General features: G+C 28.1%; 6 protein-coding genes and 2 pseudogenes across 6 annotated transcripts; all 8 read left to right on the top strand.

The window, feature by feature from the left end:
* LOC108820280 (uncharacterized) lies at window positions 1–363 on the top strand. The gene has a single exon (XM_018593245.1). It carries the CDS (start codon window positions 1–3, stop codon window positions 361–363), a length of 363 nt encoding a protein of 120 aa, XP_018448747.1.
* A 1,359-nt stretch (window positions 364–1,722) lies between these two features.
* LOC108820279 (uncharacterized) lies at window positions 1,723–2,085 on the top strand. Its single transcript, XM_018593244.1, has one exon. It carries the CDS (start codon window positions 1,723–1,725, stop codon window positions 2,083–2,085), a length of 363 nt encoding a protein of 120 aa, XP_018448746.1.
* A 1,309-nt stretch (window positions 2,086–3,394) lies between these two features.
* Window positions 3,395–3,756, top strand: LOC108820278 (uncharacterized; annotated as a pseudogene).
* A 3,706-nt stretch (window positions 3,757–7,462) lies between these two features.
* Window positions 7,463–8,393, top strand: LOC108821077 (receptor-like cytoplasmic kinase 1). The gene is made up of 3 exons (XM_018594122.2): window positions 7,463–7,595; window positions 7,750–7,836; window positions 8,096–8,393. The coding sequence occupies exons 1-3, from the start codon at window positions 7,470–7,472 to the stop codon at window positions 8,222–8,224; spliced, it is 342 nt and encodes a 113-aa protein (XP_018449624.1). The 5' UTR covers window positions 7,463–7,469; the 3' UTR covers window positions 8,225–8,393.
* Window positions 8,394–17,515: 9,122 nt separating this feature from the next.
* On the top strand, window positions 17,516–17,877 carry LOC130499172 (uncharacterized; annotated as a pseudogene).
* Window positions 17,878–21,023: 3,146 nt separating this feature from the next.
* Window positions 21,024–21,386, top strand: LOC108820311 (uncharacterized). The gene has a single exon (XM_018593269.1). The coding sequence runs from the start codon at window positions 21,024–21,026 to the stop codon at window positions 21,384–21,386; it is 363 nt and encodes a 120-aa protein (XP_018448771.1).
* A 1,371-nt stretch (window positions 21,387–22,757) lies between these two features.
* LOC108820312 (uncharacterized) lies at window positions 22,758–23,120 on the top strand. The gene has a single exon (XM_018593270.1). It carries the CDS (start codon window positions 22,758–22,760, stop codon window positions 23,118–23,120), a length of 363 nt encoding a protein of 120 aa, XP_018448772.1.
* A 1,343-nt stretch (window positions 23,121–24,463) lies between these two features.
* Window positions 24,464–24,790, top strand: LOC108821794 (uncharacterized). Its single transcript, XM_018594788.1, has one exon. The coding sequence runs from the start codon at window positions 24,464–24,466 to the stop codon at window positions 24,788–24,790; it is 327 nt and encodes a 108-aa protein (XP_018450290.1).
* Window positions 24,791–25,162: the final 372 nt, after the last annotated feature.

Raw genomic sequence — 25,162 nt, forward strand, 5'->3', positions numbered from 1 at the left:
ATGTCTATTAAACATGTCTGGTTTCTAATGGTGGTTGTGGGTTTTGTAGTCTCTGCCAATGCTCAACTGCCGCAGTTTCCCATCCCATTTCCTTTTCCACTCCCATTCCAACCAAGTCTCGGTATTCCAGGATTACCTGATGTAGCAAAATGTTGGTCGTCAGTGATGAATGTTCCAGGATGCATTATAGAGATTTATACATCCATACTCACAGGAAAAATCGGACATATAGGCCCTGCTTGTTGCAAAGCATTCTTGGAAGCCGAAGCCAATTGCTTGCCGAAAGTTCCAATCTATCCACTTTTTCCTCTCAAAGAACAATGTTCAAGAGTTGGTAGCGCAGCCCCTCCTACCACAAAATAGATTTTACATTAATAGAAGTAATGGATATGTCGTTTTTATTTCACAACTGATTTTCATATTTTGACTAAATTCTACGATGTTACACTCCAGACATATGATTCTATAAAAGCATTTTAGAAGTAATAAATTTCCGGAATTTCCTTTTAAATTAACCATGTGGTTCATGCCTCTGAAATTTCAAAACAAATCTTAACTACAAAACATACTTGAATTAAACTACAAAATAAAACAATACTATTTAATATACTGGAAAGTACATGGGTTGCATCTAAAAAGTAATTATAAATAACAACAAAGGGGAGGATCATTACATATTGAGGTCTAATTTTACAATAATTTGAGGGAAATAAATTCATCATATTCCCTAAAGCTAAATAATATTGCTTTATTTTGTCTTTTTTGTTTCATAAATTATTTTTTTTTTGTTTTCAAGGTAACCTTATTACTTATGTGCCCATTTAACTCATATTAATTAAGATAACTACTATATATTAGTTTCCTTTTGTATACTATATATCTAAACATGATTATTTTTTGGTGTTGTAATTGAGTAAAAATTAGGTGAGAATTTCAAAACCACAATCTGTGTGAAACATAGTGAAACATATCCACTATAAGGTTTCACTTGTGAACACTAAAGACTTGTCTTCGAACATGTGTATCTCTATGTTGACTTATGCATTTACTATCTAAATTAGAGGAAGCATATAGTTATAATTAAGAATATTTTCATTTCACTATATCTATTTTAATAACTAAATTGTTTCTAAATAATGTTTTTTTTCCTTTTAAAGAATTCGCCACCTAAAGAAGCCAATGTAGTTAGCCTGTTTAAATGGTTATTTTCTACAAAATTATACAAAACCATATTATTAAATCTTGTATTATCATGTTCTCTCTCCTAAAAAATTAATTTATTTTGATAGTTGAAAAATAGTTTAAAGTTTAAGCATATAGAGAGCCAAAATACCATCAAAACTCTAGAAATTGGTAGATTACCCCTGACTTCAAGAGAGAACGAGAAAGGTAGCTATTTGGCTTAGACGGGAGATGATTTGAAAGAATAGTATTAAGGAAAAATAAAACTGTATACTTTAGACTAATCTGATCAGTTTTTTTCATGACTTAAGCGTCCACCAGTTATATGTTATTAATAATGTTAGTCTCATCGGTTTCTGCTTTGTATTATTTGAAAACAGGTAATTAATTTCACATAAAAGTACAAAGAGGTTTCTATGGCTTATTTCCTTTCAATATAAATAGACAAAGGATTGTACAATATGTTCATCAATCAAAATTCAAACTCGATAAAGACTCATATTTTTGAAGAAATATATCTTCTTTTTCCCTTTTCTCATAATGTCTATTAAACATGTCTGGTTCCTAATGGTGGTTGTGGGTTTTGTAGTCTCTGCCAATGCTCAACTGCCGCAGTTTCCCATCCCATTTCCTTTTCCACTCCCATTCCAACCAAGTCCCGGTATTCCAGGATTACCTGATGTAGCAAAATGTTGGTCTTCAGTGATGAATGTTCCAGGATGCATTATAGAGATTTATACATCCATACTCAGCGGAAAATTCGGACATATAGGCCCCGCTTGTTGCAAAGCATTCTTGGAAGCCGAAACCAATTGCTTGCCGAAAGTTCCAATCTATCCACTTTTTCCTCTCAAAGAACAATGTTCAAGAGTTGGTAGCGCAGCTCCTCCTACCACAAAATAGATTTTACATTAATAGAAGTAATAGATATGTTGTTACACTCCAAACATATGATTCTATAAAAAGCATTTTAGAAGTAATAAATTTCCGGAATTTCCTTTTAAATTAACCATGTGGTTCATGCCTCTGAAATTTCAAAACAAATCTTAACTACAAAAATACTTGAATTAAACTACAAAATAAAACAATACTATTTAATATATTGGAAAGTACATGGGTTGCATCTAAAAAGTAATTATAAATAACAACAAAGGGGAGGATCATTACATATTGATGTCTAATTTTACAAAAATTTGAGGGAAATCAATTCATCATATTCCCTAAAGCTAAATAATATTGCTTTATTTTGTCTTTTTTGTTTCATAAATTTTTTTTTTTTTGGTTTTGAAGGTAACCTTATTACTTATGTGCCCATTTAACTCATATTAATTAAGATAACTACTATATATATTAGTTTCCTTTTGTATACTATATATCTAAACATGATTATTTTTTGGTGTTGTAATTGAGTAAAAATTAGGTGAGAATTTCAAAACCACAATCTTTGTGAAACATAGTGAAACATATCCACTATAAGGTTTCACTTGTGAACACTAAAGACTTGTCTTGGAACATGAGTATCTCTATGTTGACTTATGCATTTACTATCTAAATTAGAGGAAGCATATAGTTATATTGAAGAATATTTTCATATCACTATATCTATTTTAATAACTAAATTGTTTCTAAATAATGTTTTTTCCTTTTAAAGAATTTGCCACCTAAAGAAGCCAATATAGTTAGCCTGTTTAAATGGTTATTTTCTACAAAATTATACTCAAAACCATATTATTAAATATTGTATTATCATGTTCTCTCTCCTCAAAAATTAATTTATTTTGACAGTTGAAAAATAGTTTAGAGTTTAAGCATATAGAAAGCCAAAATAAGACTCTAGAAATTGGTAGATTACCCCTGACTTCAAGAGAGAGCGAGAAAGGTAGCTATTTGGCTTAGACGGGAGATGATTTGAAAGAATAGTATTGAGGAAAACAAAACTGTATACTTCAGACTAATCTGATCAGTTTTTTTCATGACTTAAGAGTCCACCAGTTATATGTTATTAATAATGTTAGTCTCATCGGTTTCTGCTTTGTATTATTTGAAAACATGTAATTAAATTTCACATAAAAGTACAAAGACATTTCTTTAGATTCTTTCCTTTCAATATAAATAGACAAAGGATTGTACAATATGTTCATCAATTAAAATACAAACTCGATAAAGACTCATATATTTGAAGAATTATATCTTCTTTTTCCCTTTTCTCATAATGTCTATTAAACATGTCTGGTTTCTAATGGTGGTTGTGGGTTTTGTAGTCTCTGCCAATGTTCAACTGCCCCAGTTCCCATCCCATTTCCTTTTCCACTCCCATTCCAACCAAGTCTTGGTATTCCAGGATTACCTGATGTAGCAAAATGTTGGTCTTCAGTGATGACTGTTCCAGGATGCATTATAGAGATTTATACATCCATACTCACAGGAAAATTCGGACATATAGGCCATGCTTGTTGCAAAGCATTCTTGGAAGCCGAAGCTAATTGCTTGCCAAAATTTCCAATCTATCCACTTTTTCCTCTCAAAGAACAATGTTCAAGAGTTGGTAGCGCAGCTCCTCCTACCACAAAATAGATTTTACATTAATAAAATTAATAGCTATGTCGTTTTTATTTCACAACTTATTTTCATATTTTAGCTAAATTCTATGGTGTAACACTCTAAATATATGATTCTAGAAAAAGCATTTTAGAAGTAATAAATTTCCCGAATTTCCTTTTAAATTAACCATGTGGTTCATGCCTCTGAAAATTCAAAACTAATCTTAATTACAAAACATAGTTAAATTAAACTACTACAAATTAAAACAATACTATATAATATATGGGAAAGTACATGGGTTGCATCTAAAAAGTAAATATAAATAACAACAAAGAGGATGATCATTTTCATATTCAGGTCTAATTTACAGTAATTTGAGGGAAATCTATTCATCATTTTCCCTAAAGCTAAATAATATCCATGAAATAATAAAAAAATCACAAATATTAAAAATATAAATATTTGATCTAGGCAACTCACCCTAGCTAGGGCCATGGTAAACTCAGCTCCAACTATAGTATTAGGAAGGAGTTATTGTTGACCCAAAAAAAGGAAGGAGTTATAATACTAAAAAAATATAAAATCAGAAGAATAAGAGAGACAATTGGTAAAAGTTCTACAATATAAGTTTTTAGGACCTCTTAAGAAATTAAAGTAACAGATGTCACTTTGTTAATTTAAAAAAAAACTAACAAATAAATCCTCTAGACTATATTTGCGAAGTGATTTTGCTACATGTCTTTTCTACAATCAATTTCACAAAACAAATATGACATGGCTACTAAAATTGACGACATGGCTTCCGGAAAAATATGACATGGATAATTTCATTTAATGTTGATTTATATTTTTGGCAAACTTATTAGAATATGGTAGTAACTCATATATTACATTTAATATTAATATTTCTTTTTGGTAAAATTTTTTTAACTATGGTAATAGCTTATACATCATCTATAAAATAAATATATTCATATATAACATTTCAAATTTTGAAATATTTTTATTTTGTATAATTATACACGTATTACTAAAACTTTCAAAAATTTCTACAATTTTTTTAAAAAATTAAATATCTAATAGATTATTAGTTTCTTATATATCAAAAAAATTTATAAATATTTTTAGGCTATTTTTTATAATTATACAATTTTATATCATTTTTATTAGTTTTATACAAATTTATTTAATATATATCAAATATATATTAAATATTAGTAAGAAAATTGTAAAATTTATAATATTTAATAAAATATATTTTAAATATAAGTTAGATTTAAAAAATTCCGTACTGCACATGGTGTAGGAAAACACCTAGTATATAAATTATATGATTAGAATATTAATTTTCTTTTAGGACTCTTCACCATTTTTCACGGTTAATGGTGTTTGTGAAATGTATACCCGTTGCAAAACAAATAATCGAATTTTGAAAAAGAACGAAAAAGGCTATAGAGCGGGTCCCATTTGTAGATCAAAAACAAAAAAAAGAGAGGTCCCACTTTAACAACATCAGCTTTCCTATATAAACACATTGACTTGAGCCTACGGAAATAATTTTGGGGAATAATTTTTTGGGAAATTGCATTGTATATACAACAAAAAAATTATAATTCATTATGTAACCAATTACCCTAACTTACCAATATACCAAGTGACTTTTATATAATATTGCCATTTTGTCCTTGTCTCCAACCGGCTAAACCTGTAAAGAAAAACAATTTCAATTAATAATTATTAAAAATAAAAGTAGCTCGTGGCCCTTCAACATTCACACCCATCTTGCAAGCTACTTTTTATTTGGTAATTTGTAGTTTCATTCTCAGATTTGAGCGACCGCGTGACCCCGTCATCACTCCCATAGCAGTTTTAATGGAGGAGAAAACCGTTTGCAAGGCCATGATGGTGATGGATGGGAAGTACAGAGGTGACAACACTGTAACAGATGGCGGCGACACCGTAACAGTTGGTGGGGATGACACTGTCGGCGGCAATGTGACTGAACTCTTGTTGATTTAACTTCACAGCAGCGTTTTGTGGAAGATACCGTCAACTACTGTAAGTCACAGTTGTCATCTTCTTATCTCTGAATCTGGAATTTTTTTTTCCATTTTTGTCACCGTTGAAATGTTTTGAATAGAGTTGAGAAATATGAAAATTCATTTTTCGTTGCACGTGGGATTAACAATTTAGAAATCTGAGAAATCTTAGAAGTTCTTATTCTTAGTTTACTTTCAAATCGTCTCTGTTACTTGAATAAAATAGTATAGATTAACGAAATATGCACATTGTATACCATGCGATATATAGTATACTACTTTAAAAGGTTAAATAGAATAGAAAATGTATTTTGTAAATATAATGCATCCATATTTTTCTATGCATTTAATTATGGGTTACTTGGTTTTTGTTATATAATATCCTTTCATGTATGGTACCTTGACACAATACTTCAACTTATATATAAAAAACAATAGACTTGTTGGTCCTTGAAAACAAAATAGACATAAGAATTATCGTAAATAGAATAGTAGTATTTGCTCACATATAGAATAGTCTCAATGTGATCTTGAATGCTTTCACTTGTTTGCTTATGAATAGAATAGTATTTGTTCACATATGAATTATCCTAACAGCTTTCCCATTCAAATGTGTCTCTCAGCTAACCATTGGATGACTTAGGGATGCCATCGATTGTTTCGTTGCTGCCACCGTCCTCTCCTCCTCCACCTCGCCACCCATAGTCCTTCCACTTCTTCTTACTGTTTTAATTTATTGTTTTGTTTTGTTATATGTACCAAACTTAGACGAGAAATGTGATTTTACCGCGAAAATTTGTTGTTGTATATGAATCTTGTTTATGTAATTATTTGATAAATTCATTTTTAAAACATTTTAATACACAAGTATATTTTATTTTTGGGTTTTAATTTTATCTAAAACATATAAATACATACTATAGTTTATATTTGGATTTGGGTTTACTGATTACAGTTTAGGGTTTAGTATTTACATATTAAAATTGGGTTTAATATTTAGAGATTGTGGGTAGGGTTAGAATTTTATACTATTTCGGTGATATGATATTATCAGCTTTATCACCTATACTATTTATGTGATAAATGTTGTTTTTCTCCTTATCATGCGCTCCACTAAAAATACTTAACAGTTAATAACATATTCATGATCGTTAATTTCTATTCCATCTGTTTTAAATAGAATAGTTTTGGGACCAAGTAGTTCTATACTACGCCAGCTATATGGAATAGCACATTCATAAACTTCCAAATCATGTGTTTGTACCTTTAGGTTCTGTGTGGTTTTCGGTTCATTTCAGACAAAGTTAGTGGAGTCTCAGACATCCCAAACTCGTACCATTCATCATCTAAGTTGCCACCATCAGCTCCTTCACATGTAATACGTATACGGTAATTAAGAATGTTACGTGGTGGTTTTACTGTTTTTATATGGTGAATAGTGCTCATTAATTTTTGTCCATATCTCTCTTTGTAAACGTCATCCCCTCTTTCATTTATTAACTGGAAACTTGTAGATAAGAGGGGCATAACCGGTTCACAAGTGGTATAAATGTTAGTTTCTTAAATATGTCAAAATCAGTGACATAGACTTAATTTCCATCTCTATTTTGGTTACTGAGCAAATTGTCCCTAATTCTACTTGCCTCTTTTCTCACAGTTGAATTCTAGAGCTTAAACATTGTTGGGTTATGTGTTTTCAGGTACGCAATGACTGGAACATTGAGCACAAAGAGCGACGTGTACAGTTTTGGCGTTGTTCTGTTGGAGCTCCTTACTGGTCGTAAACCAGTCGACCATACCTTACCTCGTGGACAACAAAGTCTAGTGACATGGGTAATGTTTAGTGCTGGTTTGCTTTTATTGATAAACGAAGGTTTTTAGAAGCCCAATTTGACTCGAAAATATCAGAAAAATTGTTGAAGGTTTTAAAGAATAAAAGTCTAGTTATTGTTACCTAAATAGCATCGATTTTGTATGTTTGTCTCAGGCAACCCCTAAACTGAGCGAAGACAAGGTGAAGCTATGTGTTGATGCAAGACTACTTGGAGAGTACCCCTCCAAAGCTGTTGCCAAGGTATTAATAATCATAACATTGCTTTCTCATCTCATTGTTTCATTGCAGCATATAAAATACTTCGGTTATAACTTAGAAGCCTAGTTTTCTCTGTTGAGATTAAAACTTAAGGAAATAGGGAGAAAACCACATTCTTTTTTTCCTTACCTTGTACTTGTAAATGCCAAATATAAAAAAGCAATAGTTGTTGTGGTCCACATTCATCTCTATGACAATTGAGTCTGTGGTCTTATATTTTTTCCATATGATGGATGATCAGCTAGCTGCGGTGGCTGCCCTGTGCGTGCAGTATGAGGCAAATTTTAGACCAAACATGAGCATTGTGGTGAAGGCACTTCAACCTCTTCTAAACCATCCTCGTTCTACTCCACATAGGAACCCTTATTGATCATCAGGTCTCCAAACCACATCTCAGCTGCTGCTTCACAATGATTAATCAAATGTGTATTCATTTTGGTTTTGCATTTAAGTCCCACTTTTGAAGAGTTGTGTATGTATTTCTCAAAATTATCTGTATTCTGTTATGTAATTTCGAGGTGGGAAGACAAAACCAAATTATACTTTGTTTATTGTTAACTTAATATGATTTCACAAATCTCACTATTAAATTTTGACTAGAGATTTTCTTTTTAGGATGAATGTAAAAGATTGAAACAGATTACATTATTTAGAAGATTTGTCTTACATCATTTTGGCTCTGCACACGGCATAGAAGGAACCACCGTATGGAAATCTTGTGTAAGACTAATTTTAATGATTTCTATAATGAAATATAACCAAGACCAAAACTAGATTTATCTTAATTCAACGCTAATAGTGTACTAAGAGTAGAAGAAAGAAATACTAACCTTGATCCATGCTTAGTTAGGCTTAGTATGGATAAAACTCCACCAGTTGGTCTTCTCTATCCATAATCTTTCACTTTTTAAGATTCCTTTGATGGAGAGGAATCAAACCTGCCTTTCTCTATTTGATATTGTCACGTGAATTAATTACCAAAGGAAACATGTGGTTTATATATTTATGTGAATGGTTGTGATGGTTCACGACAATTACCATGTAACTAGGTGTTTTGTTCGCACATGCGGGTATAATATAGTTACAAACAATTATTAGTTCATGTTTTACTAATTCAAAAATCTATATAAAAAATAATTATTTATGTTTTAGCATAAATTTTAAATAGAACACTAAAGTACTTATATATTAGAAATATTTTAGAAAATATTTTATACAAATATGTTTTATTGATTAATATTTAATTATAATTTTTCTAAATCTTAATGTTTTATAATAAAAAATATTATTTCAAGATAACAACAAAGTATATAATATATATATATATATATATATATATATATATATTAATAAAATCATCAAAATAAAAAAATAAAGATAATTCTTATATATATATATATATATATATAAGAATTATCTTTATTTTTTTTATTTTGATGATTTTATTATATTAGTTTATAATCAATTAGCTAATATACCTTATAATCTAATATTATTCAATATACAATTATTTTTAATTATATAATATGCAAAATATCTAAAATTTTCCATGATATATAATCAAAATCACTTTTTATTGATTAATATTTAACTATAATTTTTTCTATGTGTTAATCTTTTATAATAGAAAGAATTATTTTTCAGATAACCAGATATATATATATATATATATATATATATATATATATATATATATATATATATATATATATAAATTAGATTTTTTAAAATATAGTTTTGATGACTTATCATATTAATTTATAATCAATTAATTAATATAAAATATAACCTAATATTATTAATAGAATTTCTTTTAATTATATAATATGTTAAATATCTAAAATCATAGAGAACGTGGCACATAAAACAAATTCACTTCTCAAATTATTTTTAATATATAATAAAAAATATCTAAAATCATGGAAAACATGATATATAAACAAAATCATTTTTAGATTGATTAATATCTAATTATAAATTGTTCTAAGTCTTAATATTTTATAATAGAAAATACTTTTTTTTTCAGATAACAACAGTATATATATATAATAAAAAATTATATATTTTTGTTATAGAAAATATTATTTTCCAGATAACAATATATATGTAAGATATAAAAATTATTTTTTAAAAAGTATATTTCCTAAAATCATGGAAAGTTGACACATCAGCCAAATCACTTCATAAATAATAGTATATATATATATAAGAATTATCTTTATTTTTTTATTTTGATGATTTTATTATATTAGTTTATAATCAATTAGCTAATATACCTTATAATCTAATATTATTGAATATACAATTATTTTTAATTATATAATATGCAAAATATCTAAAATTTTCCATGATATATAATCAAAATCACTTTTTATTGATTAATATTTAACTATAATTTTTTCTATGTGTTAATCTTTTATAATAGAGAGAATTATTTTTCAGATAACCAGATATATATATATATATATATATATATATATATTAGATTTTTTAAATATAGTTTTGATGACTTATCATATTAATTTATAATCAATTAATTAATATAAAATATAACCTAATATTATTAATAGAATTTCTTTTAATTATATAATATGTTAAATATCTAAAATCATAGAGAACGTGGCACATAAAACAAATTCACTTCTCAAATTATTTTTAATATATAATAAAAAAATATCTAAAATCATGGAAAACATGATATATAAACAAAATCATTTTTAGATTGATTAATATCTAATTATAAATTGTTCTAAGTCTTAATATTTTATAATAGAAAATACTTTTTTTTCAGATAACAACAGTATATATATATATATATATATATATATAAAAATTATATATTTTTTGTTATAGAAAATATTATTTTCCAGATAACAATATATATGTAAGATATAAAAATTATTTTTTAAAAAGTATATTTCCTAAAATCATGGAAAGTTGACACATCAGCCAAATCACTTCATAAATAATAGTATAGATAAATAAATAAATATAAGATATAAAAATTATTTAAAAAAAAATATTTCCTAAAATCATGGAGAAGTTGGCACATAAGATAAATCACTTCATAAATGATAGTATAGATTAATCACCTTTCTAGGGCTTGGCAGATAAACCAAACCCGAAAACCCAGACACGTCTTTTATGGTATTTCGGGTTATGGATATTATCCAAATCGAACCCGAACATAAATAGATATCTGATAGAACCTGAAATATTCAAAATCCAAAAAATAACTTATACCAAACATGAGCTCATTAAAGCTAGTGGTTATATTACATAAAGGTTGATGGTTGAAGGTGACCATTGAAACTTGAAGTTTTTAGATTTTGGTTTTGCTTCAACTGAATAATGTTTCTCATTTTTTGATAATTTTGTTTTCATTTTATACTTTTAATTACTGGGTTTTCTTCTTATCAATAGTTATGTTTACTTTTTGTTTTGTTTTGTTTTGAATGGTCACATTTGATGTTCTTTTCTTATTTTTGAATCGATTTTACTTATTTTTTTATAAAATAGGTACAAAGCAGATACTTTAAAACCGAAAAACCAATTGTAGAACCGATTAGGACCCAAATCCGAAAGTACATCGGGTTGTACTGGTTATTTGAAGATTTATTAACCCGACCCGAACCTGATAGAACCCGAACAGGTCCGAACCGAAATTTCATATAATACGAGTGAAGATGATTTTGACAAACCCAAAAACCAAAATCCAATTAGACAAAACCGAAACCCGATTGGAACCCCGAATACCCATGTCTACACCTTTCTATGTAACACCCTTTTATGTAACCACCATTTATATGTATTTAGTAGCATCTTTATATGGTTATTATTAATTAACTATAATACTATACACATATAAATAAATATTAGAGAAATAATAAAGTAAGGAAAGGGGTTATCAACACACCAGAATTCTAATGGCTTTAATCAAAACCAAATCATCATAATATCATCTTTAAATTAGTACTAGTTTTGACCCACGCTTCCGTGCGGATATCATTTTCTTTAAATGAGACATATATATTTTTAATCTTATAGATATATACATTTGTTATCTATTTATATAAAATAGAGTTTTTTTCTCTCCTAAGGTGTACACATGGGATGCCATGTCACAAATTAGTGTATCCTGCATCTGACACGTCTCCCGATCTTTGAAGAGAAATTCCTAAAAATACCATTTTCATAGTACCACTTTTCATGTTTACACTAACCACTTTTACCACCACTTTTAATGAAGAGTTTAGATTTGAAGGTTTATGATTTAGGGTTTATGATTTAGGGTTTAGATGTTTTAGGATTTAGGATATATAGTTTAGGATTTAGAGTTGAGGATTTAGGGTTTATAGTTGAGGTTTTAGGGTTTAGGGTTTTGAGTATTGAATTTAGGGTGTAGAGTTTAGGGTTTAGGGTTTAGAGTTGAGGATTTGGGGTTTAGGGTTTAGAGTTGGGGATTTAGGAATTAGAGTTTAGGGTTAGAATTTTGAATATAAAAACAAAGATATAAGAGTTTTTAACCTTTTAATAAATAAGGTATTTTTGAAAATATGTCTTTAGTAGTGGTAAAGATGAATAATGATACATTCAAAGTGGTATTTTTGAAAATTCTCAATCTTTGAAACTCAACTTATGCTCTGAGTTTAAAACTAACCAAAGGTAACATGCATGTGACTGTTGGAATTAGACTATCAACAATAGTTTGGTTTATTCAACACCTTATTTTTCTCCTTTTCACACCTCACATCATATTCTCTCTCTTCCACCTATTATTCAACACCCACTTCATATTTATACTCTACAAAAGTTTTGTTTAATAAAATTCAACACCCTACTTTATTATTTTTATTCATACTTATATCAATTATAATTTGATAATTACATATTTATAATTATTTAAGATATTAAAATATTATAATGAATACATATTTAACAAAAAAGTTTAAAAATACCAAAACACTTGATTAAAATAAAATAAAAAGAAATCATAAAGAAAAAGTGAAAATTTTAATATATATCCAAATTAATTGAAACTAATCTCTAATGATAGGTTACAAGAAATGATGAATTTTGCTATAATTTTTTTTTTAAGTTTTGTTTAATAAAATAATTAAGTTCTAGGAATTTGGTAAAAATAAAAAAACACTAAAATGTAAACAACCAATGAGAAGTGAGTATACAGCAACATGGGTCCCATCTATTTTTCTTCAACATGTTGAAGTTATTCAACTAGTGTTTACTCCCACGTATACTTTTTCTTAATTCAACACCCTATTACAATGGTTTAAACTGTTGAATGATTTATTCAACATGTCCATTGTAAGTAGTTAGGTGAAAGAAAAAAATTTAAGCTTCTTCTTTTTCTCTTACAATCATGACTATTTATTATGCATTATGAAATAGACTACTTCATCTTCTCCTCTATCTGCTCCTTTTGGTCTTTCTTCTTTTAGTCTTGAAAATGAGTTTCAATATATTTGAATCTCCATTGAAGTTTTTCAATAATAATTATAATGAAAAATCTTATGGGTAAAAAGTACTCTACACAAAATAACAACAAAGAAAAACTATACACCGTGTAACCATCATCATATAAACATTACCTTATAACACAAGGAAATTGACATATTCTGTGAAACCTTGGTTAAATTACATAGCATCTAGTTGGTTGACGTTACAACTTAAATTATTTAACTTAAATTAATATGTTCTACGTAGCAATCACTTACTAAAACACAACCGTCAAGTTCATGAATACTAAATCTTATCATATAATCTCAGAAAACCCAATCATTCTTAAACAACCACAAACGTTATTATACATTTCTTTTAAAAATCCAACGTAAAACACACGCAATGAGAAGTATACTCTTTCATTGATGTATAAAATACTATTTTAAAACAATATTTTAAAATAGCATGAGAAAAATTCCAAACACATGATTTTGTTACTAAACATAGTTCAACAAAAGCTGGAATAAGTTACAAAACATAACCAGTAAAACACTAAAATTTCATTAATATTTCATTCCAGATATAACTATGATCCGACAAAAATATATTCAAAAACATCTTTTCCTGTTAATTTTTTATTTATGATATAATTAAAATTGAGATTTAACAGTAAAACACTAAAGTTTCATTAATATTTCATTCCATATATAATTATGATCTGTCACAAATATATTCGAAAACATCTTTTCCTGTTTTTTTTTATTTATGATATTATTAACTAGCATTTTAAAATTGAGTTTTAATTATTTTATCAATTATATTTTAAATGATTAACTTGGAGGTAAACTAATTTGTTATCATGAAGGAAATAATTTGTGTAAAAGTTTTTTAAAACTTAGATCTTCTTGAAATAAATTTAGTATTATTTATTTAAATTTTATTTTTATATTATATAAACTGAAATATAAAGAATAATAGTTTATATATTATTACATTTTCTGAACTATTTTTTTGCTAATTTTGCATTCTCTAAAAATAGAGAATAACGAAGGTTACTGTCATTTTAATTTAAATCAAAATATTTATTAAAAATAACAATATGATCTCAGAATTATTTTTATTATTTTTTGTCTATATTATCGTCTTTTATAATGATTTTAAATGCTTCATAAGTTAATATTAAAAAAAAAATTTTAACTTCCCGCCCGTAGGGCGGGTCGACCCTAGTATTACATATTTGTTTCATATGACATGTATACTGTAGGTGATGCACCTCGGATCGTAGACCCATATCAGGATGGTGCACAACTCGAACCAACAGAGGTTATCCCATTGGAGTGTACACCGATCGGGTTGTCTACCGTATCGACCCATAGACGTCTGGAATGGAGCTAAGGCCGGAACTCCGACCTGACGATGGAATAGACAGACCCACAAGACTTATTCCTTGATCAACTCGACAAGCTAAGACTGATGTGTCTAAGGAGATGAAACAGCTCGTACCAGAACTCAGGAAGTCATTGAAACAACTTTGGGGATGCAACTGAATGGATGCAACTCAGTGGATGCAATTCAGTGGATGCGACTGAATGCATTCAACCTAGCGGATGAAACTTTGTGGAAGCAAATAAGTGAATGAAACCCCATGGATGCAACTCCATAAATGAACCTGGATAGTAGGCGAAGGTTCACCTTGACCAGATCGCATGGAAAATGGAGTCTTTGACTATCTTTAATATTTTCAGTCAATCTTTATATTTTTTGGATATGTTTTTTTCCACAAAATATTTATGTCTTTCTTTGACAATTGCTAATATAAATATGTAATCACATTCTATGAATAAAGCAATCAATTTTATTCTTATGCTATGTTTCAGCTTATCTTTAATCGTCAAAAAATTTTCTCACTGAGAATTATGTTGCAATGGGTTCTCGTGTTATTGTGAAACTCAGTGGGCTTACACTTTTTCTATAACTAGCCCAAGTTGTTTAGGGTTTCTTTCAATTCGATGTTGGAGATCTCATCAAATTAGAGAATACGTCTTTGTAAGGACTTCAATTATCATTTATCTCACGGGAAATATGCCAATTCATACATCAAAAAGAGAGTCGTAGTCCCGATCAGTACATAAACTCGAACTATGTACTAAAACATACATCAACATATATATTCAAATTTCATGAATAAAGATATTTAGGTTTATTCATACATTGTGTCTCCGATAGTCAAATGGTAACAGATACTAGAGAAATTGCCAAAAATACCATTTTCATAGTACCACTTTTCATGTTTACACTAACCACTTTTACCACTACTTTTAATGAAGAGTTTAGAATTGAAGGTTTAAGATTTAGGGTTTAGATTTAATGTTTTAGGGTTTAAGGTATATAGTTTAGGGTTTAGAGTTGAGGATTTAGGGTTTAGAGTTGAGGATTTAGGGTTTATAGTTTAGACTTTAGGGTTTATGGTTTAGGATATTGAATTTAGAATTGGAGGTTTAGTATTTAGAATTTGGGATTAGAATTTTGAAAAGCATATAAATACAATGATATAAGAGTTTTTACCATTTTAATAAATAAGGTATTTTTGAAAATGTGTCTTTAATGGTGGTAAAGATGAATAATGGTACCTTGAAAATGGTATTTTTGAAAATTCCCCCAGATACTAACATGACGGTAACGGATGCTGACATGACTTTAAATTTTAATTAAATAATTTAAAATAATACAAAATAACTTTTAATCGCTGGTTGGGGGCCGTCGAACCTGGGTTTGGTCCATTTGTACTAAACTTGAATATTGATTGTACAATCTAGAATATTGATTGGTCCGTAAGTAATTTTTAATCACTCAACCATTGTGCCAAACTAGAATATTGATTGTACAATCTATTATGTCTTATTTATATCTAATATGTTTTGTTCATATATTTATAATTATCTAAAATTAGTTCCACAAAATTTATAAATTCTAAGTAATTGTGTTTAAATACATTAATTGTTGTTTATTGTGTTTTAAAATAAAAAATAAAAATTATAAAAAAATTAGAAAAAAAATTTCGAAATTTAAAAAGAAAATATGAACTTTTTTCTTATAGTTGAATAAAAATTCGAAAAGTTATTATAAAAGTTTGAATTTGAAAACATATAAGTTGACACTATTCAAAAATATATATTTTAAAAATTTTATTTGCTTAGTTAATTTTAAGGTAAATAATTTTTAAGTCCTGTAATGAAGCTGTACATGTTTAAGCTGCTTGGGATTTTTAAATTTTTTAACCTAAATACCGTTGTAGTATTAACATTAAAAGGTTTGAAACTTCCAGGGCAAAATCATCGGTTAATACTTGAGTTATTTACCTTGAAAACAAAAAAATTAACTAATATTTTTGGAGTTGTAATTTGAGTATAAAATAGGTGAGAATTCCAAAACCACAATCTTTGTGAAACATAGTGAAACATATGCACTATAAGGTTTCACTTGTGAACACTCAAGACTTATCTTGGTACATGTTTATCTCTATGTTCAATTGTGCATTTACTATCTAAATCAGAGGAAGCATATAGTTATATATTTTATTTCGAAATATGTGTTTTAATAACTAAATTGTTTCTAAATGTTTTTCTTTCCTTTTAAAGAATTCGCCACCTAAAGGAGCCAATGTAGTTAGCCTGTTTAAATGGTTATTTCTACGTAATTATACTCAAAACCATATTATTAAATGTTGTATTATCGTGTTCTCTCTCCTCAAAAAATAATTTATTTTGATAATTGAAAAATAGTTTAGAGTTTAAGCATATAGAGAGCCAAAATACCATCAAGACTCTAGAAATTGGTAGATTACCCCTGGCTTCAAAAGAGAGCGAGAAAGTTAGCTATTTAGCTTAGACGGGAGATGATTTGAAACAATAGTATTGAGGCAAAACAAAACTGTATACTTTAGACTAATCTGATCAGTTTTTTTCATGACTTAAGAGTCCACCAGTTATATTTAATAATGTTAGTCTCATTGGTTTCTGCTTTGTATTATTTGAAAACAGGTAATTAAGTTTCACATAAAAGTACAAAGACGTTTCTATAGCTTCTTTCCTTTCAATATAAATAGACAAATGATTATACAATATGTTCATTAGTCAAAATACAAACACGATAAAGTTTCATATATTTGAAGAAATATTTATTCTTTTTCCCTTTTCTCATAATGTCTATTAAACATGTCTGGTTCCTAATGTTGGTTGTGGGATTTGTTATCTCTGCCAATGCTCAACTGCCCCAGTTTCCCATCCCATTTCCTTTCCACTCTCATTCCAACCAAGTCCCGGTATTCCAGGATTACCTGATGTAGCAAAATGTTGGTCTTCAGTGATGAATGTTCCAGGATGCATTATAGAGATCTATACATCCATACTCACAGGAAAATTCGGATATATAGGCCCCGCTTGTTGCAAGGCATTCTTGGAAGCCGAAGCAAATTGCTTGCCGAAATTTCCAATCTATCCACTTTTTCCTCTCAAAGAACAATGTTCAAGAGTTGGTAGTGCAGCTCCTCCTACGACAAAATAGATTTTACATTAATAGAAGTAATAGCTATGTCATTTTTATTTTACAGCTGATTTTCATATTTTAGCTAAATTCTACGGTGTTACACTCCAAATATATGATTCTATAAAAAGCATTTTAGAAGTAATAAATTTCCCGAATTTCCTTTTCAGTTAACCATGTGGTTCATGCCTCTGAAATTTCAAAACTAATCTTCACTACAAAACATACTTGAATTAAACTACAAAATAAAACAATACTATTTAATATATTGGAAAGTACATGGGTTGCATCTAAAAATAATTATAAATAACAACAAAGGGGAGAATCATTACATATTCAGGTCTAATTTTACAACAATTTGAGGGAAATCAATTCATCATTTTCCCTAAAGCTAAATAATATTCCTTTATTTTGCCTTTTTTTGTTTCATAATTTTTTTTTTCAAGGTAACCTTATTACTTATGTGCCCATTTAACTCATCTATCTTATTAAAGTAGAAGTACTTTAAGCTTTTGTTTGCAAACAAAAATAGTAGAATAAATGAGATATATTTGGAAACATGAATAGTAGAATAAATGAGATATGTTTGGAATCATGGATAGTAGAGATGTGTACTTTCTTTTATTTACACATTTAGCCATTGTATTTTCAATAAATTAATAACAAATGAGAATTGTTTAAAAACATGAATAACATATTTAATGCTTCTTTTTATTTAAACATTTAGCCATTTTTACAATAAATTAAACTACTTCCTTTCTATATTTCTTTTTATTTACAATTCTTTTTATTTATAATTCTTTATGGTGAAAATAAAAACACAAACTGAAATATAAATATATAAAACAATTTTTAAAAACAGTATTATTACCTTATTTAGTTTATTCAAATATAAAAATTTCAAGAGTTTAATTTAAAAAAAAATCATAAAATTAATAATAATTTATAGAAAAATAATGCAAAAAATTAAAATTTTTGAAACATGGATAAAAGTATATCAGTTTAAAATATATAAAATGGACTAATCTAATTACCTAAAAACATTGTTTTGTCCAAAATAATCATAAAATAAAATTTAAATTTTATATACATATTTAAAATCACAATAATAATTTAAAGTTGATTTATATCAAAAACAGATTTAAAATATGGATATATTCAAAAATTTATTTTTACTAAAATATTTTTCAATAACCATTATTAAAAAATGTTTTCAATATATATAACAAAAATACAACAAAAAGATTAATTTCATATACCAACTTAAATTATGGCTTTTATATTTCACCTTAAACTTTAAGAATATATTATATGTGATTATTTATAAGATGGTACATATAAAATACTATTAATTATATGATTATTTATATGATAGACAAATACAATTAATTATATGATGACATATATATGATACATAATAGTGACTAGGGCTGGCCGTTGAGGTATCAATTCTGGTTCGTTTCGGATCTGTTTGGGTTTTGGGTTTCCGGGGTCAAAGATTTCAGCTCCATTCATATATTTCTAAATTTCGGTTCGATTTATGACTAGGGTTGGATGTTCAGGTATCCATTCGGGTCCATTTCGGATCTGTTTGGGTTTTGGGTTTCTAGGGGTCAAAGATTTCAGCCCCATTCATATATTTCTAAATTTCAGTTCGAATTATATTCGGATCTTTTGCGGGTTTAGTTCGGGTTCAGATAACCCATTTAAATTATTTTAAAAAAAATTCATTATATATTTTGAACTTCTTAAAGTCTATAAATAAAATAATATATTGAATATAAATCTGAATAACATATGTCAGAATACCTAAACTTAACATATAAATTGGTTTGGTTTAAATTTTGGATCAAAAATCAATTATTATTTTAAATATTTTTGGTGTTTTGAGTATACTTCCACTATGTTAGATATTTATATTTAACTATTTTTATATATTTTCAAGTATTTAAACCAACCTAAAAGTATAATATATATTCTGGATGTTTTTATATACATTAAAACTAGAAATAATTAATATATAAATATTTTTCGGATACATTTTGATATCCAAAATACTTCGGTTCGTATTGGTTATGGTTTCGGTTGTCTAAATATCAAAATTTTGAATAATTTTGATATTTAATCAATTTTGGTTCGGGTTTGGTATACTTTTTCGGATCGTGATCGGTTCGGTCCTTCAGATTTGAATTTCTTATCCAGCTTTGACATTGACATGAAAAATAAATAGAAATATATTTTTAAAATATAAACCCGCACATGCGTCCAGGTCAAAATCTAGTATTAATTAAGATAACTACTATATATATTAGTTTCCTTTTGTATACTATATATCAAAACATGATTATTTTTTTGTGTTGTAATTTGAGTATAAAATAGGTGAGAATTCCAAAACCACAATCTTTGTGAAACATAGTAAAACATATCCACTATAAAGTTTCACTTGTGAACACTCAAGACTTGTCTTGGTACATGTTTATCTCTATGTTGACTTGTGCATTTACTATCTAAATCAGAGGAAGCATATAGTTATATAGAAGAATTTTTTTATTTCGCAATATGTGTTATAATAACTAAATTTTTTATAAATTTTTTTTTCCTTTTAAAGAATTCGCCCTCTAAACGAGCCAATGTAGTTAGCCTGTTTAAATAGTTATTTTCTACATAATTATACTCAAAATCATATTATTAAATGTTGTATTATCATGTTCTCTCTCCTCAAAAAATAATTTATTTTGATAATTAAAAAATAGTTTAGAGTTTAAGCATATAGAGAGCCAAAATAGCAACAAGACTCTAGAAATTGGTAGATTATCCCTCGCTTCAAAAGAGAGCGAGAAAGTTAGCTATTTAGCTTATACGGGAGATGATTTGAAACAATAGTATTGACGCAAAACAAAACTGTATAGACTAATCTGATCAGTTTTTTTCATGACTTAAAAGTCCACCAGTTATATTTAATAATGTTAGTCTCATCGGTTTCTGCTTTGTATTGTTTGAAAACAGGTAATTAAGTTTCACATAAAAGTACAAAGACGTTTCTATGGCTTATTTCCTTTCAATATAAATAGACAAAGGATTGTACAATATGTTCATCAATCAAAATACAAACTCGATAAAGACTCATATATTTGAAGAAATATATCTTCTTTTTCCCTTTTCTCATAATGTCTATTAAACATGTCTGGTTCCTAATGGTGGTTGTGGGTTTTGTAGTCTCTGCCAATGCTCAACTGCCGCAGTTTCCCATCCCATTTCCTTTTCCACTCCCATTCCAACCAAGTCCCGGTATTCCAGGATTACCTGATGTAGCAAAATGTTGGTCTTCAGTGATGAATGTTCCAGGATGCATTATAGAGATTTATACATCCATACTCACAGGAAAATTCGGACATATAGACCCCGCTTGTTGCAAAGCATTCTTGGAAGCCGAAGCCAATTGCTTGCCGAAAGTTCCAATCTATCCACTTTTTCCTCTCAAAGAACAATGTTCAAGAGTTGGTAGCGCAGCCCCTCCTACCACAAAATAGATTTTACATTAATAGAAGTAATGGATATGTCGTTTTTATTTCACAACTGATTTTCATATTTTAGATAAAAATATTACGTTGTTACACTCCAAACATATGATTCTATAAAAAGCATTTTAGAAGTAATAAATTTCCGGAATTTCCTTTTAAATTAACCATGTGGTTCATGCCTCTGAAATTTCAAAACAAATCTTAACTACAAAACATATTTGAATTAAACTACAAAATAAAACAATACTATTTAATATACTGGAAAGTACATGGGTTGCATCTAAAAAGTAATTATAAATAACAACAAAGGGGAGGATCATTACATATTGAGGTCTAATTTTACAATAATTTGAGGGAAATCAATTCATCATATTCCCTAAAGCTAAATAATATTGCTTTATTTTGTCTTTTTTTTGTTTCATAAATTGTTTTTTTTTTGGTTTTCAAGGTAACCTTATTACTTATGTGCCCATTTAATTCATATTAATTAAGATAACTACTATATATATTAGTTTCCTTTTGTATACTATATATCTAAACATGATTATTTTTTGGTGTTGTAATTGAGTAAAAATTAGGTGAGAATTTCAAAACCACAATCTTTGTGAAACATAGTGAAACATATCCACTATAAGGTTTCACTTGTGAACACTAAAGACTTGTCTTCGAACATGTGTATCTCTATGTTGACTTATGCATTTACTATCTAAATTAGAGGAAGCATATAGTTATAATTAAGAATATTTTCATTTCACTATATCTATTTTAATAACTAAATTGTTTCTAAATAATGTTTTTTTTTTCTTTTAAAGAATTCGCCACCTAAAGAAGCCAATGTAGTTAGCCTGTTTAAATGGTTATTTTCTACAAAATTATACTAAAAACCATATTATTAAATCTTGTATTATCATGTTCTCTCTCCTCAAAAATTAATTTATTTTGATAGTTGAAAAATAGTTTAGAGTTTAAGCATATAGAGAGCCAAAATACCATCAAAACTCTAGAAATTGGTAGATTACCCCTGACTTCAAGAGAGAGCGAGAAAGGTAGCTATTTGGCTTAGACGGTAGATGATTTGAAAGAATACTATTAAGGAAAAATAAAACTGTATACTTTAGACTAATCTGATCAGTTTTTTCCATGACTTAAGAGTCCACCAGTTATATGTTATTAATAATGTTAGTCTCATCGGTTTCTGCTTTGTAGTATTTGAAAACAGGTAATTAAGTTTCACATAAAAGTACAAAGAGGTTTCTATGGCTTATTTTCTTTCAATATAAATAGACAAAGGATTGTACAATATGTTCATCAATCAAAATACAAACTCGATAAAGACTCATATATTTGAAGAAATATATCTTCTTTTTCCCTTTTCTCATAATGTCTATTAAACATGTCTGGTTCCTAATGGTGGTTGTGGGTTTTGTAGTCTCTGCCAATGCTCAACTGCCGCAGTTTCCCATCCCATTTCCTTTTCCACTCCCATTCCAACCAAGTCCCGGTATTCCAGGATTACCTGATGTAGCAAAATGTTGGTCTTCAGTGATGAATGTTCCAGGATGCATTATAGAGATTTATACATCCATACTCACAGGAAAATTCGGACATATAGGCCCCGCTTGTTGCAAAGCATTCTTGGAAGCCGAAGCCAATTGCTTGCCGAAAGTTCCAATCTATCCACTTTTTCCTCTCAAAGAACAATGTTCAAGAGTTGGTAGCGCAGCTCCTCCTACCACAAAATAGATTTTACATTAATAGAAGTAATAGATATGTTGTTTTTATTTCACAGCTGATTTTCATATTTTAGCTAAATTCTACGGTGTTACACTCCAAACATATGATTCTATAAAAAGCATTTTAGAAGTAATAAATTTCCGGAATTTCATTTTAAATTAACCATGTGGTTCATGCCTCTGAAATTTCAAAACAAATCTTAACTACAAAACATACTTGAATTAAACTACAAAATAAAACAATACTATTTAATATATTGGAAAGTACATGGGTTGCATCTAAAAAGTAATTATAAATAACAACAAAGGGGAGGATCATTACATATTGAGGTCTAATTTTACAACAATTTGAGGGAAATCAATTCATCATATTCCCTAAAGCTAAATAATATTGCTTTATTTTGTCTTTTTGTTTCATAATTTTTTTTTTTTGGTTTTCAAGGTATGTGTTCATTTAACTCATATTAATTAAGATAACTACTATATATATTAGTTTCCTTTTGTATACTATATATCTAAACATGATTATTTTTTGGTGTTGTAATTGAGTAAAAATTAGGTGAGAATTTCAAACCACAATCTTTGTGAAACATAGTGAAACATATCTACTATAAGGTTTCACTTGTGAACACTAAAGACTTGTCTTGGAACATGTGTATCTCTATGTTGACTTATGCATTTACTATCTAAATTAGAGGAAGCATATAGTTATATTGAAGAATATTTTCATTTCACTATATCTATTTTAATAACTAAATTGTTTCTAAATAATGTTTTTTTCCTTTTAAAGAATTCGCCACCTAAAGAAGCCAATGTAGTTAGCCTGTTTAAATGGTTATTTTCTACAAAATTATACTCAAATCATATTATTAAATGTTGTATTATCATGTTCTCTCTCCTCAAAAAATAATTTATTTTGATAATTAAAAAATATTTTAGAGTTTAAGCATATAGAGAGCCAAAATAGCAACAAGACTCTAGAAATTGGTAGATTACCCCTCGCTTCAAAAGAGAGCGAGAAAGTTAGCTATTTAGCTTAGACGGGAGATGATTTGAAACAATAGTATTGACGCAAAACAAAACTGTATACTTTAGACTAATCTGATCAGTTTTTTTCATGACTTAAAAGTCCACCAGTTATATTTAATAATGTTAGTCTCATCGGTTTCTGCTTTGTATTATTTGAAAACAGGTAAATAAGTTTCACATAAAAGTACAAAGACGTTTCTATGGCTTATTTCCTTTCAATATAAATAGAAAAAGGATTGTACAATATGTTCATCAATCAAAATACAAACTCGATAAAGACTCATATATTTGAAGAAATATATCTTCTTTTTCCCTTTTCTCATAATGTCTATTAAACATGTCTGGTTCCTAATGGTGGTTGTGGGTTTTGTAGTCTCTGCCAATGCTCAACTGCCCCAGTTTCCCATCCCATTTCCTTTTCCACTCCCATTCCAACCAAGTCCCGGTATTCCAGGATTACCTGATGTAGCAAAATGTTGGTCTTCAGTGATGAATGTTCCAGGATGCATTATAGAGATTTATACATCCATACTCACAGGAAAATTCGGACATATAGGCCCCGCTTGTTGCAAAGTATTCTTGGAAGCCGAAGCCAATTGCTTGCCGAAAGTTCCAATCTATCCACTTTTTCCTCTCAAAGAACAATGTTAAAGAGTTGGTAGCGCAGCCCCTCCTACCACAAAATAGATTTTACATTAATAGAAGTAATGGATATGTCGTTTTTATTTCACAACTGATTTTCATATTTTAGATAAAAATATTACGGTGTTACACTCCAAACAAATGATTCTATAAAAAGCATTTTAGAAGTAATAAATTTCCGGAATTTCCTTTTAAATTAACCATGTGGTTCATGCCTCTGAAATTTCAAAACAAATCTTAACTACAAAACATACTTGAATTAAACTACAAAATAAAACAATACTATTTAATATACTGGAAAGTACATGGGTTGCATCTAAAAAGTAATTATAAATAACAACAAAAGGAGAGGATCATTACATATTGAGGTCTAATTTTACA

The sequence above is a fragment of the Raphanus sativus genome, chromosome 8 (genome assembly GCF_000801105.2).
Source record: "Raphanus sativus cultivar WK10039 chromosome 8, ASM80110v3, whole genome shotgun sequence".
In the NCBI taxonomy this organism is placed as follows: Eukaryota; Viridiplantae; Streptophyta; class Magnoliopsida; order Brassicales; family Brassicaceae; genus Raphanus; species Raphanus sativus.